The sequence below is a fragment of the Denticeps clupeoides genome, chromosome 1 (assembly GCF_900700375.1).
Source record: "Denticeps clupeoides chromosome 1, fDenClu1.1, whole genome shotgun sequence".
NCBI lineage: Eukaryota > Metazoa > Chordata > Actinopteri > Clupeiformes > Denticipitidae > Denticeps > Denticeps clupeoides.
In genome coordinates, this window is record NC_041707.1 from 20,042,178 (window position 1) to 20,061,150 (window position 18,973).

At 43.6% G+C, this 18,973-nt stretch overlaps 1 protein-coding gene across 1 annotated transcript in view; it reads right to left on the reverse strand.

Annotated features, from left to right (window-relative positions):
• Positions 1-16,462, reverse strand: part of slc35f4 (solute carrier family 35 member F4) — a 33,527-nt gene extending 17,065 nt beyond the window's left edge. Inside the window, exon 1 of the mRNA XM_028998016.1 lies at positions 16,197-16,462. Coding sequence (XP_028853849.1) covers positions 16,197-16,377 — 181 coding nt within the window. The 5' untranslated portion in view covers positions 16,378-16,462. The remainder of the gene's footprint in view (positions 1-16,196) is intronic.
• Between the last annotated feature and the right edge of the window lie 2,511 nt (positions 16,463-18,973).

The following is an 18,973-nucleotide window of genomic DNA, read 5'->3' on the forward strand; positions in this document are numbered from 1 at the left end:
CACACAGCTCCAGGGATCTGTTAAAGATGTGGGTGAAGATGGGAGCAAGCTGTTCAGCACAGGCTTTGAGACAGGAGGGGGAAACACTGTCTGGACCTGTGGCTTTCCTGGTCTTCTGACATGGTGGATCTGTCTGACACTTTATTGTCTCCAGAGCACATGTCTCCCGGCATGCCAGCAACAGAGAGAAGGAGGGAACAACTGGCGGTGTTACTCCCATTATCGTCCTGTTGTTTTGTTTGTGCTGCCCTCTAATTACTGTTCACTGTACAAAGTTATTATAATAAAACCTTACTGAGCGTTAAACCTCTCTTTGTGACAAACTTGGGGGCTCGTCCGGGATTTGTTCTTGCCTTCGTCTATGTGCTGCGGGTGAGTTTTGTTCCAGCTGGATTGCTGCCTTGGCACGTCCCTTCCTTCGGAGCAAGGTTTGTTTTTGTTTTAGGGGTAGCCCTGGATGGGGGTATGCATTCAGGTGATAGTCCACAGCAGTGTTGTTTTCGTCAACGATGATGATGACGAATTCATTTCGTTGACGTCACTTTTTTTCATGACGATAACGAGATGGGGAAGAGATAAACACTGCTCTTTGATGACTAAAACATGACGAGACTTGTGTGAGTTTTCGTTGACGAGACGAGAATGGACGAAAATGTTAGTGGGTGGTCTGTCAGACGTTTAAAATGCATGACATTTCTGCTTATTGTGCGTGTCAATTAAGGGTGTACTCACACTAGGTGGTTTGAACCGTGCCCGAGTGCGTTTGACCACCAAAGCGCGGCTCGTTTGGCTAGTGTGAGTGCTCCGAGCCTTGCCCAGGCGCGGTTCGTATAGCCGGCCCTGGCCCGGTTGGAAGAGGTGCGGTTCAGTTGGACTCGGGCGCGGTTCGCATGAAGTGTGAGAGCTAACCGTGCTGAAGCATGGAACAGTACGCGTGATGTCACGTTTTTGCGATGTTCCAAAACCAACATGGCGGGGAAAGGGTCGCTTTGGTCTACTGCAAAGGTGCAATGTTTATTGGAAATTTGAGCAGATGAGAGCATACAACAACAGCTGGACAAAATGCATAAAACTCCGATATATTTAGCAAAATCCGGGATTATCTTTTTCATACGAGCAGCACGACTGCAAGAAAACTTTCGTGGCACAAAAGCGACAGACCTGTTTAGCAACAGACTGTGAACCACCGCGGACCAAATGACTCAGTAGTAGCCACAAAGTGACCAGAGCGATGGACTCCATTGCGATCAGTGAGAGCGCCGCCCACCATAATGACGTAAGCGTGCTCCGGCACGAATGCTGAAAGCATATGTGAGTTCAAGCCAGAGGGGGAGTGGGGAGGGGGGACAATCGTACTCGGGCCCAGCTCATGCCAAGAGTACACCCTAAAACCTAAAAAGTATCTGGTCACGCCCATCACCTGGCATGCAGTGCACAACGTGCTCAACACGTCACACTGTTGTCACTCATCACAGACAATGGACTACAATGGCGGCAGTTTCAACACAGGGGCTTGGTGGTCACAAAAGTAGAGACGACATATGGGTGTATTTTAAATAGAACCCAGCAGATAATAAAACAGAGTGTATTGTGAAGGAAGACGGTGACAAATGTGGCCACAAAGTAGGCAGAAAAAATATGACCAAACTTAAACGGCACCTGAAGGCTCACCGAAGGTAAGTTACAAGTTCTGTTAACATATATCGTATAGCCTACGTAACGTTACAATGTTACTCGACAATCGGCTCGTGATAAATTTCATAGTAAGCTTATTAACGAGTAAGTTTTCCACATACTCCTGCCGCAAATGGGCTGCTAACTTCAGGCTAAAGTTAGCTTTTGTTACGCTAACGTCAGTTCATTGTGTGTGTGTTACTTTAGCCATGTTTACATTCAGTGACGGTGTGGTCATCTATTTGTGTGTCTATGTTCTGTCAGCGTGTAACTTGATATATTAAACAGGTCGAATTATTGTTATACGTAGAGTCTGCTAGCTTCAGTCTAAAAGCCACAAGTGACACTTTACAGCCCTAACCATGACCTGTGCGCTCACAGTAAAGTTACACACACACACACACACACACACACACACACACACACACACAATATAATTTGGCTGCTGCTCGGAATGAAAGATCAGAAAGTTTTAGTACAGGGCCAGTTAATAAACTATGTATTTTTGTTTTGCTTGTTTGAGACTTAAGAGAGAGAGTGAGAGTTAAGACCATTCTATTTTCTTAACATGGTAGTATTTTGAGTATTTTTCATAGTATTTCAAGTATTTTTATGGTATACCTACATTTGATTGTTTTGTATTCACCTGTAAACCTTTACAGGAAATGTACGTTGTATACAGAGATAGAGTAATTGTATCCCTTCTTTGTTTTTTCCTCAACCAGATCCCAGAGACAAGAACTCCTAAAGAGAAACCTGGTGGTCCAAAGAACAACAGGGCACAGTCATCTATCCCAGCAGCCTTTGCTGCAGCATCCAAATATATGTCAGACTCCCTGGAACAACGTGCCAAAGAACAGGCGATCGCTCTTTGGAACCTTTCATTCATTTTTTACATTGTTTGCACAAGTTAAAGACAGAGTGGGGTTGTATGATGTCTGTTTTTACAAATAATATGTATCTTAATTGCACTGGCAGACAAGGCCAAGTTGAGCATATGTGTTCCTCATCTATCACTCATATTTTGGGCATGTGTATATTCATTGTACTTTAGCAAATTCTGAGAAATAAAGCCACAATTGTTGAAGTAGAATGTTTTTGTTTTTGGCTTTTTTGGAGTAATGAACATTTATTCCACTGTTACCACTTTATCTGTGTGTAATGCACAATCATTAGATCAGAAAGTATTTGTGGTTGGGTGGAAACCATATACGTATAACCATTCATTTATTATTGTAATTATTGGTGAAAATAGCTGATCTGCAAGCTCACAATGTGTTGAACTTATAGATCTGCTTCTATTTTCACAACTTATGTGTGACACTGCCCAACAGAAATCCCCAATACTTAATGACCTAAATTAATTTGTTAAAGGACTATACTTTTTTCCTTTTTTTGACTAAAACTAGACTAAAACCTTTTTGAGTTTTTGTCGACTAAAACTGGACTAAAACTATCACATATAGAAGTGACAAAAATTTGACTAAAACTAATAAACATTTTAGTCCAAAAGACTAAGACTAAGACTAAATCTAGGATGGTTGTCAAAAACAACATTGCGTTCAGATTGTGAGGCCTGTGTGTTAAAGGAAAAGGAGCTAGAGAATGAATTAGCACTGAAAGGTTGTAATGAATTTAAATGATTGGAATTTGGAAGCTTAAACACAGACGGGAATGGTAACGTGAGGAACGTCAGGTTTTTTTTTAAAGAAAATTAAGCTTGAATTGGCAATGGCCAGGGCAGTTAGTCCTGCTGGTGGATCCTGTGTTTAATGTAGGTCAAACCATCAAAATGGTGTCGCTGTTTTTGGAAAAGGAGGTGGAAAAGTATTTTTCTCATTTTGAGCATGTCGCTCTTACTCTTAAATGGCCTAAAGACTCCAGGATGCTGTTGCAGAAGTGCATGCTGAGGGGTAAAACGAAGGAGGTTTACTCTGCCCTTATGGTGGAACTAGGTTCCTGAAGTTGTTTACACTTACTTAAGGCTGAGATGTGTGCGGATGAGTTTTTATGTCACCTGCTTGGTGTGATGTGCCTTCGTATTCTTTTAACCCAAACAGGATTGTATTTATCCACCCAGTTTCCTTCTGTTTTTCACACCTGTGCAGTTACTCAGGCAAAGGCAAAACAAATGTCTGACCTGGCTGATTTGTCTGACTCATTACAAAATCCTGATAATTCGTTGGATAATAGGGATGCAAAGTCGCCACGCTATTCACAGGCCTCTGTCCTTGGTGTTGAAACGGATGTTTCATTGTCTGTTGACAAAACTCAGATTTCCTTCGAGCAAAGACTGGATCCGTCTTTGGAAAAATGCTGTTCACCTGTTGTGAATAAAGGTGACATTTCCACATCTTCCATCGCATATTTTTGGGATGCCGATGTTTTAATGTGTAAATGGACGAAAATGACATATTCTATTGATGTAGGGTGGAATTCTGTATATTATGTGGTGGTTCCAAGTAAGCTGCGCTTGTAGATGTTAAGTTTGGCTCATGACCATGATTTTGCGAGGTCAGGATTGTTGCAAGTGGTAACAAAAACGTACAACAATGTTTACATTACTTCTTTTGGTCTGGGCTGAAATCTGATGTGGTGCAATACTGCCGCTACTGTCACCAGTGTCAGACTGCTGAAAAGCCAGATCAATGATCACTGATTCCGTTCCACTGCTTAGAATGGAGGATTGTGTGGATAAGGTAAGCTTGCTTTGTCACTAATCTGGACTTGCTTAAAGGATACAGGCAAGTGCCTTTAATGCCTCATGCATCTGAGGTCTCCGCATTTGTCACACCTGATGATTTTTTGGTATAAAGTGATGGCTTTTGGTCTTAAAAATGCACCTGCTTCATTTCAGTGTCTAATGCGCATTATTTTATCTTTGGTTCCTTGCTGGATGCCATCGTGGTTCATCTACATGGACTGAATATGGGCTACACGGGCAGAACATGTGAGTGGTCTTACTGTTGTGTTTGACTGTTTGCAGGGGGCGGCCTCACCCTGAAGTTTGGCAAAGCCTTTGTCACCTATCTCTGAAAGCAAGTGGGCGAAGTGTGGTGAAGTGTGCCCGATCTTGGCAAAAGTACAGGCCATTGTCAATTCCATGATTCTGGTAGCAAAACTTTTTAGGAATGGCTGGTTACTACAGAGGATTCTGTCATAATTTTTCTGACCTTTGACGAACTTACTTTGTGTGTCGATTGATTTTGTATGGACTGGTGAATGTCAGTCTGCTTTTGAAAAGGTGAAGGCTATTTTATGTTGTGACCCTTTTCTTGCAGCCCCTGATTTCCAGTAACCATTTAAGCTGAAAGTGGATGCCAGGGGCACTGGTGCAGGTGCTGTCATCATTTATGTCTCCAGGGATTCAACTTCAAGTTATGGTACAAGCGGGGGACTGAATATTTTGGCGGATGTGCTTTTGCATTGTTCTTCAGCTGTGGTACTCTTACACGTTGTGTTGTATTTTGGTGGTGGCGGTCTGTTTGTCTTCTGTTTGTCTGCAGGACTGTCACGTGCAGAATATGTCCTTCCAACATTGGTGGAGTTGTGGCCCCGCCTATGGACGTGGGTTGGCTGCACTGGCATTACATCTGGCACTTCAATATTATAAATTTTACATTGGTTCCACTACTGTCCCTGTTGTTGTGTTCACTGATCATAACCCTCTTGTGTTTCTCTTGCATTGGGTACAAACCAATGCATCCTGTGGTCCTTGTATTTAAAGGGATTTGCATTGGAGATCTGCTATAAGAGAGGACCTGACAATGTTTTGGCTGGTGCATTATCGCGTTCCTGTTCAGATTAGTTTTGTTTATGAAAAACTGCGCTGCCTGGACTGCCTCGCGGGGGAATACATCTCTCCAGCTCCGGTCGCCGACCCGCCTTCCCTCTGCCCAGACGTTCCCCAGCTGAATGGCAGCACAGCAACAGCACCCTCGCCTGCTGGAGAAGATGTCCACCACCCCCCACGCCACACACCAACCACCATCTCACGCGCCCAGCCCCGTGGGACATACCCATGGTCCCGACACCCTTCAGTGGGGCAGCAAACGCGGATAAGATCACTACCATCCTCGCGTGTCTGACTGAGTCAGTCCTATGCAGTCCTATGCCAGCAGGGAGAGACAGACAGAATGGGTTTTAAGGACGTCCTAGAGACACTGAGGGCGGAGTTTGATCGGCCAGAGCCTGAGCCAGGGATCAGGGATTTGGGGGTGCTCCTCAAAAGAATTTTTTGGGTGGGTGCAGTTCGGGTAGGGGGCTTCTCCTGAGGGGAGGGTAGGTGGGGAAGCGACGGAGCTGGGTCCTCCAGTAGCTGGTGAGGAGGGCCTGGGTCCGTCTCCAGAGGGGCGGTGTGCCATAGAGCCCCCTGGTAGACATGAGGACCCAGCTGGGGCAGGTAGGAAGATGGCCTTCCTTGTCACAACGGAGGCAGAAGGGGGTAGCAGGAGATATTCTAGCAATGCCCCCACCTTGGCACCAGGGACGTCCATTGAGAGGGGCTGCATGGTCCCAGAACGCATTAGCCTGGAGTGCCGAGAACAGTCAAATGAGGCTCCGGGACGGCCTCCCTGCGCGGTGCAGGGAGGGAAGCTGGCCACTCTGCAAGCGGGGACATGCAGCGAGAGGGGTTGCATGGTCCCAAAAGGCACTAGTCTAGGGTGCCTGGAACGGTCGCTGGAGGCGGTGCAGGAAAGGACACAAGACGCGTCAGGGGATGTGCGGAGACAGTGCGCCCCGCCGCCTCCACTGATGATACTGCTGGGGCTCCGAGGACATAGCCCTTGGAGAGGGGGGTCTGTCAGGATTGACGGCACCTGGACTCATCACTTGTGCCCAATCTGGACAGCACTTAAAAGCCGGGAATTTCCGCCCCTGGGGAGCACTTACATTTTAGTGAACTTTTGTGAATGTGTGTGTTTTGAGTTCTGGCAATCGCCACACGCCTGCGGGTTTGTTTATGTTTCCCCTTTTTTTTTCCCTGTTTTTGGCCACCACGCTGTTGTTTATTTGTATTTATTAATAAATCATTGTTTCCCGAATCTGCGCTTCCCTCCCGTGTCAGCTCACTGGCGTGACACTCTCCTTCATTGTCACATTTCCCAACCCCTAGAAAATAATTTGTGACTTACATTTATCAAACCACACTGTGTTGGTCTCTTAAAACAACAGAGCCAGTAGGTGGAACACTACTGCCAGTAGGTGGACCAGCCATTTAGCATCAAGAACTCTTCGCCTGCTAATTAATGTTAACTTTTCACACCCTGGGAAAAGTGCAATAAATAGAGAATGTTAATTTTAACCACTGCACTGGTCATTGGCTGATCAGCATAGATTAATACCTTAGTGAAATATGCAACAGGAGTGAACACAATAGCAAATTATTAGAAAGAGATAGTAATTCGTTGTAATTCGTTGTTAATATTGTTTGTAGTGGTGGGCCGTTTTCGGCGTTAACGTGCTGCGTTAACGTGAGACTCTTATCGGGCGATAAAAAAAATATCGCCATTAATCTATTCACAAAGTTGGGTTGGGAGCTGGGTGTATACTACGCAAGCTATCAGAGGTGTGGACTCGAGTTACATGACTTGGACTCGAGTCAGACTCGAGTCATTAATTTGATGACTTTAGACTCGACTTGACAAAATGTAAAGAGACTTGCAACTCGACTTGGACTTTAACATCATTGACTCGTGACTTCACTTGGACTTGAGCCTTTTGACTTGACAAGACTTGCTGTTTCCCAGAAAACCCAAATATTAAAACGTTATTACGAACGCTCTGTATCTTTCAATGTCTGTGCGTCTATATGTGCGTCTGTGCGCGTATTTGCTGTCAGCAAGACATCCAATCAAATTAGATCCATGTTGTTTTGAGCCAACAGCATCCATCCAATCAAATTACAGGACAACCAATGCAGAGGAACTCTCAAATAACGCGCCAGTTAGACAAAATGATAAAAAAAGATAGTTTCGTTCGGATTTAAAAACTACGAGGTGGTCAACAAAAAACAAATAGCAGTATGCAAAACATGCGGGTCGAAGATTACAACTTCCAACTTTGTTCGACATTTGAAGTTGCACAAAGAACGGTAAGTTCTGAGTGAATGCTAACGCTTATTTGCTAACTTTTCTTTGCTGTGTAGTTAAATCAGTGAGGCTGTAAACTCGCTGTTAACGTTGCAAACTGGTAATCTGTACACTGCGAATTCACTCCCTTAATTCGTACACTTATTAAAGTGATGTTTTAAAACCTGGTAGGATGAGGTACTTATACATAACATTAGCCAATGTACAGTATCGCACACAGTAGATGGCGGTCAGCAGCAACATGTATTTTAGCCACCAACAAAGACATACAATACATACATATTAGTGGTGGGCCGTTATCGGCGTTAACGTGCTGTGTGAGATATAAACGTGCTGCGTTAACGTGAGGCTCTTATCGGGCGATAAAAAAAACGTGCTGCGTTAACGTGAGACTCTTATCGGGCGTGAGACGTGAGCCAAAAAAATATCGCCGTTAATCTATTCACAAAGTTGGGTTGGGAGCTCTGTATATACTACGCAAGCTATTTCTTCTTGATTGTGTCTTTTATGTTCTTATTTTCTAAAGACTTTTATTTTGTTTTTGAGACCCGGTTCAGGTCTCTTGGACACATGGCGTGAGCTGTGAGAGGTGCGTGGGGTTTGTGTGCAAAAAGTTATTTCTTTTATTTTAATTTATCTACATAAAAGGAATATTTTGCATGTGTGTTATTTTGTGAATATTTTTTTATGTTCTTTCAATACTGTATATTGTAGAGAGAGGTGCAGAAAGACGCAATGTTCTGACACGACCTTGCTTTTGGAAAGGTATGCAGTATTGTAAATTGTGAATGCTTTATGTTAATGTTCAGTTCTCTTGGACACATGGCGTGAGTTGTGAGAGAGAGAGGTGCAGAAAGACGCGATGTGTGACGCGATCTTGCTTTTTGTACAGAATACACTTTGCACAGAAAATCTCTTGGGTGTCAGCTCATCATTTGTGGTTCAAGAAACGAAATCAAAAAGTTACACAATGCAGAAGAAGAACCGCTACACTATGATGACACTATGATGATGTATACCTAGCCGAATTGCACTGTAGGGGGCGAGAACAGTCTTCGAACTGTGAAATTACCACATCAAACGTGACGTGGTAACATGGATGCAGCTATTTAACTGAATAAACAGTTGGTAAACACAAGTACATCTTATTTTCCACTTCCCGCGGTTAAGTCTGTTATGTTCATGTATTTGTTACAGGACAGGATAAACTGCTGTGGAACTAATTGAAATGCAATATGTCATGGAAATACAATGTTAGCACTTTTTGTTCGAATAATTACAGTTGCACTTGTTTTTTCAGATGCGTTTATTCTGTAAAGCAGTGGTTTAAAATGAATATTCTTTAAAAATATGAGTTAAATGTTAAAAATGAAGTTAATAGTGCAATGTCAGCACTATTTATTTCTGCAGTTTCAATTGCACTTGTTTTAATAAAACAATAGATTTTAAAAGCATACACGATCGGTGAAAATTTATTATTATTGTGCGGTTGAAAAGACTTGAAAGGACTCGAAACTCAAACTGCAGGACTTAGGACTTGATTTGAGATTTATCAGTCTTGACTTTGGACTTGACTCGACACTTGCCTGTCTTGACTTGGCACTTGACTTGGGACTTGAGGGCAAAGACTTGAGACTTACTTGTGACTTGAAAAGCAATGACTTTGTCCCACTTCTGCAAGCTATTGTGCCGGAGTTAAATGGTTACACTAGATTTATAAGTATATTTCTTCTTTCTTGTGTCTTATTTTCTTATTTTCTAAAGACTTTTATTTTGTTTTTGAGACCCGGTTCAGGTCTCTTGGACACATGGCGTGAGTTGTGAGAGGTGCGTGGGGTTTGTGTGCAAAAAGTTATTTCTTTCATTTTAATTTATGTACATAAAAGGAATATTTTGCATGTGTGTTATTTTGTGAATATTTTTTTATGTTCTTTCAATACTGTATATTGTAGAGAGAGGTGCAGAAAGACGCGATGTTCTGACGCGACCTTGCTTTTTGTACAGGTATGCAGTATTGTAAATTGTGAATGCTTTATGTTAATGTTCAGTTCTCTTGGACACATGGCGTGAGTTGCGTGAGAGAGAGAGAGGTGCAGAAAGACGCGATGTGTGACGCGATTTTCTGAAGCGACCTTGCTTTTTGTACAGAATACACTTTGCACAGAAAATCTCTTGGGTGTCAGCTCATCATTTGTGGTTCAAGAAACAAAATAAAAAAGTTACACAATGCAGAAGAAGAACCGCTACACTATGATGACTTTCACCTTGATATTTTAGCGCGGATGTATACCTAGCCAAATTGCACTGTAGGAGGCGAGAACGAGTCTTCGATCTGTGAAATTACCACATCAAACGTGACGTGGTAACATGGATGCAGCTATTTAACTGAATAAACAGTTGGTAAACACAAGTACATCTTATTGAACATAATTTATTTTCATCACCAATTATCATAGTAGAACAGCTTTCTAGAACAACATCTAGATTAATCTAGATTAATTCCAGGATTACAGTGATATTAATCTAGATTAAGAAAATTAATCTATGCCCACCTCTAATTGTTTGTACAAAACTATAGTCGATTTAAACCTGGCCCTATATTCAAGTAGTGTTGTTTCCTTCAACAAAATTTATGACAAATATCTTCATCAACAAACATATGACATGACGAAGATGAGACAAGACATAAATGCTGGTCATGTGATATATATAAAAAGTATTATTGTATTAAAAACTATACCATATATTGTTAACAAAATAAAAACCAGACTAATTTTCATTGAAGTTGCAAGCATTGCACAGTGCAAGTGGAGGGAGGAAAGAAAGGGGAGAATCAGAGAGGAGGCAAGTCAGCAGATTCTAAAGGATGGTAATCAGTTTTCACTAAGTGCAACACTGGGGCATTAGATCACACTGAGCTGACAGCCGGAGGACTGCAAACACACACACCCATAGTATATTTAGAGTAATGAATGAACATGATAAATGTGTTGCTCTTGTTATGCAATATCCTGCTCTTTCACATAAAAACACAGACATTTATGGCTCAATATGACCTAGGTTTGTTCTGTATTTATTACACACAATTACCAATGTGATCGTAATTGTAACAGGTCAAATTTGTGAAATGGGACATATCAGTGATATGAAAAAAGGCATAGTTAACATATGCAGGTCTTTAAATACTCCCCAGTAATGTATGCACACACACACACACACACACACCCTGCCTTAGCAACTCGCTGTTCTGCCTGACCATAGTGATCTGTCCTGTACAAGCCCTTTGTCATTTAGATCTGTGCCGTGTTGCAGTGCCATTGTGTAAAAACACCCTGCTTAGTATTTATGCATGTCCATTAAAAAAGAGGAGAGCACACACACATCACACCCCTTACTTCATCCCCCAGGTCCTGAAAAGAACAGGAGAAGATAGACAGAGCATCACTATGCTAATTTGAGCTGCATATCTTATTAAAGCCCTTTTAATGGACTGGGTTAATCACAGAAGTACACAGTGTTTTGAAATGGCATAATTATAGCATTGGTGCACTATTCTGTTGAGCCTAATAACTGGTTTGGACTGTGCTCCAGCCAAATGGAAGCCAAATGTGCCAAAATGTGCTAAATGTTTTTAACATTGCATGCTCAGTTTGGTTTGACTGAGATCACATCATATTCGCTAATATGGGTTCCACAAATAATGCTGGCAGGTGGGTCTACCAGATTGTAAGATTATAAGGCCATCTATTGGGCTTTCTGTGGAATCACACTGGGACAACTGGACAAGTTGTGAAATTAGCATTTTATAGAATGATTTGCCATACAATTATCTTCATGATTCAGTAATCACTTGCTTATACAACACACTGTTATGCAATTATTTTACTAAGTGAAAAAAAGAAAAATTGACAAAATTCAGTTTAGGGCCCAGCCACTGAGCAAAAGCACCATCCCCACACACTGCTCCCCGGGCACCTGTCATGGCTGCCCACTGCTCACCAAGGGTGATGGGTTAAATGCAGAGGACAAATTTCACTGTGTGCACCGTGTGCTGTGCTGCTGTGTATCACATGTGACAATCACTTTACTTTCACTTTCTTTCAGTCTCATTTTGCTTGAACAGCTGGAACGCAATCTCTTCTGCAGTTTTAGCAAACTACCAGTATGTGGCAGTAAAGTTGTACTGAAAATGTCTTATGCTGGGTGTTCTGGAGGGAAATTCAAGCTTTATTTTGCCGTGGAGCCAACATTTCACTTACTGCATTCACAATATGGGAGAAAATGAAAACTAATTAAAACTAATTAAAACCAATTGTCTATGTAATTGCAAAGCATCTCAGGCATGCTAATAGGTGAATGACTGCATCTCAGAATACACAGACAAACATGTAAAATGAAAACAGTGTAATATTACACCATTAACCTATATCATTCTTAACTCTCCAAAAAGCCACCCCTTCTTGGAAATCCTGCACTGATTGCTTATGTAAAATATCTACCTCACAAAATGGCTAACTATGGTTTCTCCATTTTGGCACAAATACTGCATCTCATTACAGGCTGCATACAAATACCCAACAGGGAATGAGGCAGGGAGAAGAGAAGAGAATGAAAGGAGAATGAAGTCAGTTCTGCCTGCCTGACTTGGCATGAATCAAAAGGTAAACTCTTAACAATGACTAACAACCGAAATCATTGGCTAACTAATAAAAGTAGACATTTTCAGTTAAATGATAATGTTAATAATGTTATAACAGGAGTAATGATGAGTAATTATATATAAGCAGGGTTATAGCCTGTGCAGCGTGATACAGTTTTTTTTATTTATCCGTTTATTTACCAAAACCAAATGTCAGGGTCGCATGACCTAAACATCAGGTCAATAGTGCATCTACAGATACGACTGTACACACCACGAATTATTTAGCACCAACGATTAGCACAATCCAGCCTGCATGAAGCATCCCAGATCATCTCTCATCTCTGTTTTGCTGGGAGCTTTTATTGTATATAAGAAGATTTATGCACATACTGCAAGTTCACCTATTATTATTCTGTAACCACATGGAATAAAAACCAATGATGGCTGTCTGGACCTGTGAGCAGTTTAAATGAACTGTTTTAGAAGCTCATAACCTTCTAAAAATACGAATCTGCCTCACCTCTGCTGGGTTTCCAATTCTAGTAACCAAGACAATTTCGTGTGCCACACATAGACCTGATCCCAATTTGAAGCAGACTGGCAGTTTTCAGTATTGTTTAGATCAGCTCAAATGTTTCTGAAATTGCCATCTTGTGGAGTTCCTTCAAGAAAGGATATTGCTTAATTTTTTTGGTTTCAGCATTGCAGCTGTACCTGTCATTTCCTTTTTTTGTCATTTTACTGTTCTTTTTTCTGCTGATCTCTCTGCTACCAAGAGGTTACAGAAATAGTTTGAGATGTGGCATACCTTCTGCCTGCTGGGGTTTATTGGGTAGACAACAGACTCATTTTTAACAATGGAGGCCATCTTCATACTAATTGCAGTAAGAAGAAAAGCCTATGGGACAGGCTAGCAGAATTATCAGTGAGGCCTGTTCTGCTTATATTAAAGTCAGCTGTAGAGGTATAAGGTAGAAGCTGCTTCTTCTTATGCACCTTAAAGCTAACCAAAAAAACAACAAGGTTTGAACACCACTCTGGACACACGCCACGGGGCACAGACACGTGGACAGCGAGTCTAATTGTTGTAATTATTATGTATAATTGCCAGTCTCACCTTTCTGCTTGTCATCTATCCTGGTTTTATAGCATCTTCTTCATATTGAGTTTTGTTTCATTTGCTTCTGTGTCACCCCAACGTCATCCATACCCATTCTTCATGTAGGAGGTTCAATTTTCATCTCTATCCCGGCACTCCCCACCCCTTCTTCTTTTGCTGTATGTATCATGACAACATGCTGCAGCACATATTTGTAGTGCCAAATTAACAATTATATTAACAATAATTGAATCATTCTGGAATAACAGGACAGAACAATCGTCCACCTCTCAAATTTCATTTCCTATAAAAAAGGGACAGGATATCTCTAGGAAGCCAGGATGTCCACCACCTATCATTGGAAACAAGAAAACACGGTAACTGGAAAAAGGTAAAAAAGTATCTGGAAGAGATGACTGATGTAGACATTAACTTCATTTACAATCCTATCAATAAGAGGATTTGTTTAATGTACTTAACAAAACCTAAAAATACCGAAAAGAAAAAAATAGGGATCCAATGCATCCTTCCCCTGTCCTGATTTACCAAAGGTAGTGTCACGACTGAGGTGGGCAGATGGAAGATGGAGTTTATTGAAAGAAAATGAACAACAAAACCACTGCACCTCGTGCTGAACAGCTCTCCCCCTCTGGATTCAGTAGCTGACTCTGTAGAACTCGGATCAGGTGGGCTTACAAAAAGGAGTTTAATAAAAACCAGCCACACATGGTACCTATTAGACAGTGAGGAGTTCAGTAGGGCCCTAGGGACGGGACTAGGGCAGTAACCCCAAACCCGGAAGTGAGAGGATCCCTACCACCAAGTGCACACTACAGGACGGGGACTTACCGGGAAACTGGCGGCACGCACAAACATACCCTAATACTCAGGAGAAGGGGGCGTGTCGCGGGGGACGGAGCAGGATGTGACAGGTAGCAAGGTGTTAAGGTATTAACGGAATTACACATGCATTTAATTTAGCAAAAGCAATTAGTGCTGCAGACACATGGGTACAATTAACCTCACAATAAAACTGACACACAGCACCAGTCTGACAGGTTGATGGGAACCGTGACTTATCTCTGCAGCATTTACCCTCTAGACCCTGTGGTGCCTGATCAATATGTGAATAGGAACCGTGGACATTATTAGAAACAGAATCTCCTCCACCCTATTAAGGTCTGAACTCTTGAATATGTCAAATATCTCAGGTCTGGGAATTGAACAGGTGGTATGTCTACCTACACTAAAGCACTAGAGCAGTAATACAATGTCTGATTCTAAATTATTACAGGCTGGTATTAGCCTAGTGGGTAACACCCACAGGTTCAAACCTCACTTACAACCATTGTGTCCCTAAGCAAGACTCTTAATCCTGAGTAGCTCGAGGGGGTCCACGTAACTACTGTTTGTATGAGTAAACCTAAACTTCTGTTATGAAGTAAATTCTCTTTGCATGGTGACATGGCTGAGTTAACTGTGAGTTCCAATCTCGGTTGTATGTGCAGAGTCTGCATGAACCCCCCCTTGCGGTCTCTGGTTTTCTTGTCACCATCCAAAGGCCTGTACACTAGGTGAATTTGCAACACAAAATTGACTGTAGGTGAGTGAGTGGTGTGTGTGTGTGTGTGTCTGCACCCTGTGGTGGGCTGGTCCCCAGCCCTTGGTCAGTCCCCATGCAGCGTCCAGTTTCCTGGGATGGCATCCGCAAACGAGAATAACAGGACTAAGAGGTAAAGGATAGTGAGTGAGAATTATATTGTAGTAAATATTATCAACAATATTACTATTATTATTAACAAAGTTCGAATTCCTACTGTAGTATTCTATTGTACTGATACATGGTGGATCCTAAACGAAGACACTGAATTAGCCTAGTTGCTTCTATGCAACTAGTTGCTGGATATGCACAGGATTTCTCAGTCCACTGAGTTACAATGGATGACCTTGAGGGGTCAACCAATAACTGACCACCAAATTAAGAACTGATTCTGACCTTGAAACAAGCATTTTTGAGTTGTGATGGTGTAACACTCATCAAACAGAGAGACAGTCTTTTTCTGCCATCTAGTAACTAAAAAGGCAAAAAATAGGAACATAGTTCAAATAATCAGTAGACCCAGCGCCCAAATGGGAAAACATTTTCATCCCTTCTGCAAGGAGAAGCCATTACATCTAATTTGAAATCAGCCCTGATCAATACAGCTGCCTCAGTGCACTAAATCATGTCCCCATTATGGGACAAGTCTGTATGTCTGTCCTGACACCCCCCTGAACAGATTAAATCCCACGGCTTGAGACGGACTCCAGATTGTTCTTCCTTAGACCAGAATGGTACACTTGCCTTATCCGCACACTGGCACAAAAGCGGCAGAGAAGTGGAAAGTGGACGGGGCCCACGCCAGAGCGACTACAGCTCTGTCTCCCCGTCTCTGTCTAGTTAATCTATGTCCACATGTCCACACCAGCGCCTCTCAGTTACTTTCCCAGACCTAGATCCGCCCCGCCCTTGTGCTCCACCCACCACAGGGTCTTCAGACTGACAGCCTAATTGACGCTGACTTTGAGGAAAGGTCAAAGACTTCACCGAAGACACGACGCCGCATACCGATCCTACAAAACCGTGTTTTTGGTCACGAATGTGCATTTTTACCTGTTTTGCTGCTTGCTTGTTTGTCAGCAGACTTACTCTTGTGGCTGGAGTATCCCGGGTAGTAGCCGTAAAAGCCGGTGATGCGCAGGATCCTGTCCTCGATGTCGTGCACCCCGTTGGCCGCGGCGACTTTCGGGGCGTCCGCGAACAGGGAGCCGTCGTTCCCCGGCAGCGGCGTGTTTTTCGGCGGCTCGCCGCCTCCGTCCGCCGAACTCATCCCTGCGTCCGAGCCGTCAGCACGCGGGCACCACCGCGCGCGCTCCGCATTCCAGCGCTCCCGAGCGTGCGTGCGTGCGTGCGTGCGTGCGTGCGTGGGCGTGGGGTGGGGGGCGGTGCGACGGGGGCTTGAATATTTAATGTGAGAATGCGGTGGTGCGACATCTACGACGCGGAGAATGGGTCTGGCACACTGTCTCTTTGACATCATTGACATTTGCTTTCAAAAGATTGATAATTATATTTTCTACATTCAATACAGGACAATAATTCTCAATCCACCAAATTATCTGGCCACTGATCTACTTTTTACACATACCACATCACTTCCAATGGCTTCCCTAGCCATTGTCATGCTGGTTTGAGATGGCGAGAAAGGAGATCTGGAATGATGGCTGGACATGACGAAGAAGAAGGACACATACACACAACTTCACGAAACAGGAATTTAATACATGGTGAACAAGACAGGGAAAACATCAAGTAACAATGACCCGATGAAAAACAGACACAAACAGGGCAGCCTTATACAATCATACAGAGGTCAAAACAATCAGGAAACATAATAGCACAGGGTGAACATGAAACTCCGGACTCTGAACTCCGGATCAGGAGTAGCTCCTGCCAGACCAGATCCTGACAGGCACAACTCCCAGTGTGCCACCCAGAACACTCCATGAAGTAGAAGCCCGTACAGACGAGCGCCAGCTGTCCTGTGCTGACGGCTTCAGGCCAGTGGGGGACTGGCATCCTGTAAGCCATCCACAGGTGCCCATCGCTCCGGTCAGTCTCTGGCATGCTCCGCTGAATCGCCACTTCTCACCTTGAACACTACCAGACATGGGACCATGGGGCAGGCATCCTCGACCGTCTGGAAAACCCATCAGGTAACATGAAGCCAACACTGGCCAGGGACAAGGGGCCTGGCAGTGTCCTACCAGTGAGGCACAGCTCCTTGGAAATCAGCGAGGTGGCGTCGGCTACGTCCTAATGTGGTCATCTGGAACAATGGCTGGACATGGCAAGGAAGAAGGACACATACGCACGACATCACAAACCAGGCGTTTAATACATGGTGAACAGGAAAGGAGAGACATCTTTATATAATCAGACAAAGGTGAAAACAATCAGGAAACATAACAACACAGGACGAACATGAAACTCTGAACTACAGAGAACCATTCCCCCTAGGCACAACTCCCAGCGTGCCACCCAGAACAGTCCATGAAGAGGGGTGGGAATTCCATACAGGTGGCTGTCCTGCAATGAGGGTGGTAGTAGCCTAGTGGGTAAGACACTCGCCTATGAACCAGAAGACCCAGGTTCAAATCCCACTTACTACCATTGTGTCCCTGAGCAAGACACTTAACCCGAAGTTGCTCCAGGGAGACTGTCCCCTGAAACTACTCTTTGTAAGTCGCTCTGGATAAGGGCGTCTGATAAATGCCGTAAATGTAAATTACGACTTCCAATGCTCCAGCTGTTGATCCCCTGTGCCCTCTTCCAATCCCTCATCATCCCTGGATCCACCTCGCCTTGGACTTCATCACCGGTCTCCCCGAAGCCAACAGAATGACCACCATCCTGACCACAGTGGATGTGCCACAACTGTTAACCTCTGACCGGGGAACAATTCATCTCAGCTGTCAAATTGGATCCACCTGCAGTCTGTCCTCTGGCTATCACCCTCAGACCAACGGCCATGTGGAGAGAACCCTCCAACTGCTGGGGCGATACCTGCGGTGCTTTGCTTCAGACCACCAGAGAACCTGGCCAGGGTTACCTCCTATGGGCTGAGCTGGTCCATAACCTGCAGGTCTCCTCTGACACCGGACACAGTCCATTCGTGGTCTGCTACGAATTCCAACCGGACATCTTCGCCTACCAGGTGCCTGCAGGTAGGGTCCAACTGCCACCCAATATCCGTGTTTCATGTCAGTTGACTGACTGGCTCCGGATCCCCCGCCACCACGGATCATTGATTAGGAACCTATCCCAAGTCGTTTCATCCTGGATCCCTCCTTGGTGGCTAAGTACTGGCAGCATATTGAATCTGCTCATCGGGCTCCTGATTCCATCCACTTGACCGGGAGCAACACGGAGGTAACGTGACTCCCATAAATTGGCAAGATGGCCACTGGCAGCTGTCATTTATTGCCTGTGTTTGCAACCAACTAGGCAGAATCACCTCTTCCTCAGCTCTCAACTCTTTCCTCTTGCCCTGTCCCTTCCCCAATCATACCTAAAACGCAAGCGTCAACATCCGTGAGGGTGTTCCGGCTTACCTGCCTCCTTGCCTCCATTTGCACCAGGGTTCCTTGTTTCTTCCCACACGCACACTGATGCCATGACACCCATGACCCTTTACTCTTCCTCTTACTGCATGCTGCAATTTTTCTTTATTGTGTAGTAGGTTAACATTGTCCGCATCTGTTGTCTTTCCAGCTTATTGTTTTCTGTAGTGCTACCGATCTCTGTAAGCATTTTTGTCTTTTTTTCACTCTGTAAAGAAGATGTATCATTATCATCATCATCCTTATTGTTATTATGCTCACATAACCAAAAATGTGAAGTCAAATGGCACAAAACTGCACTCT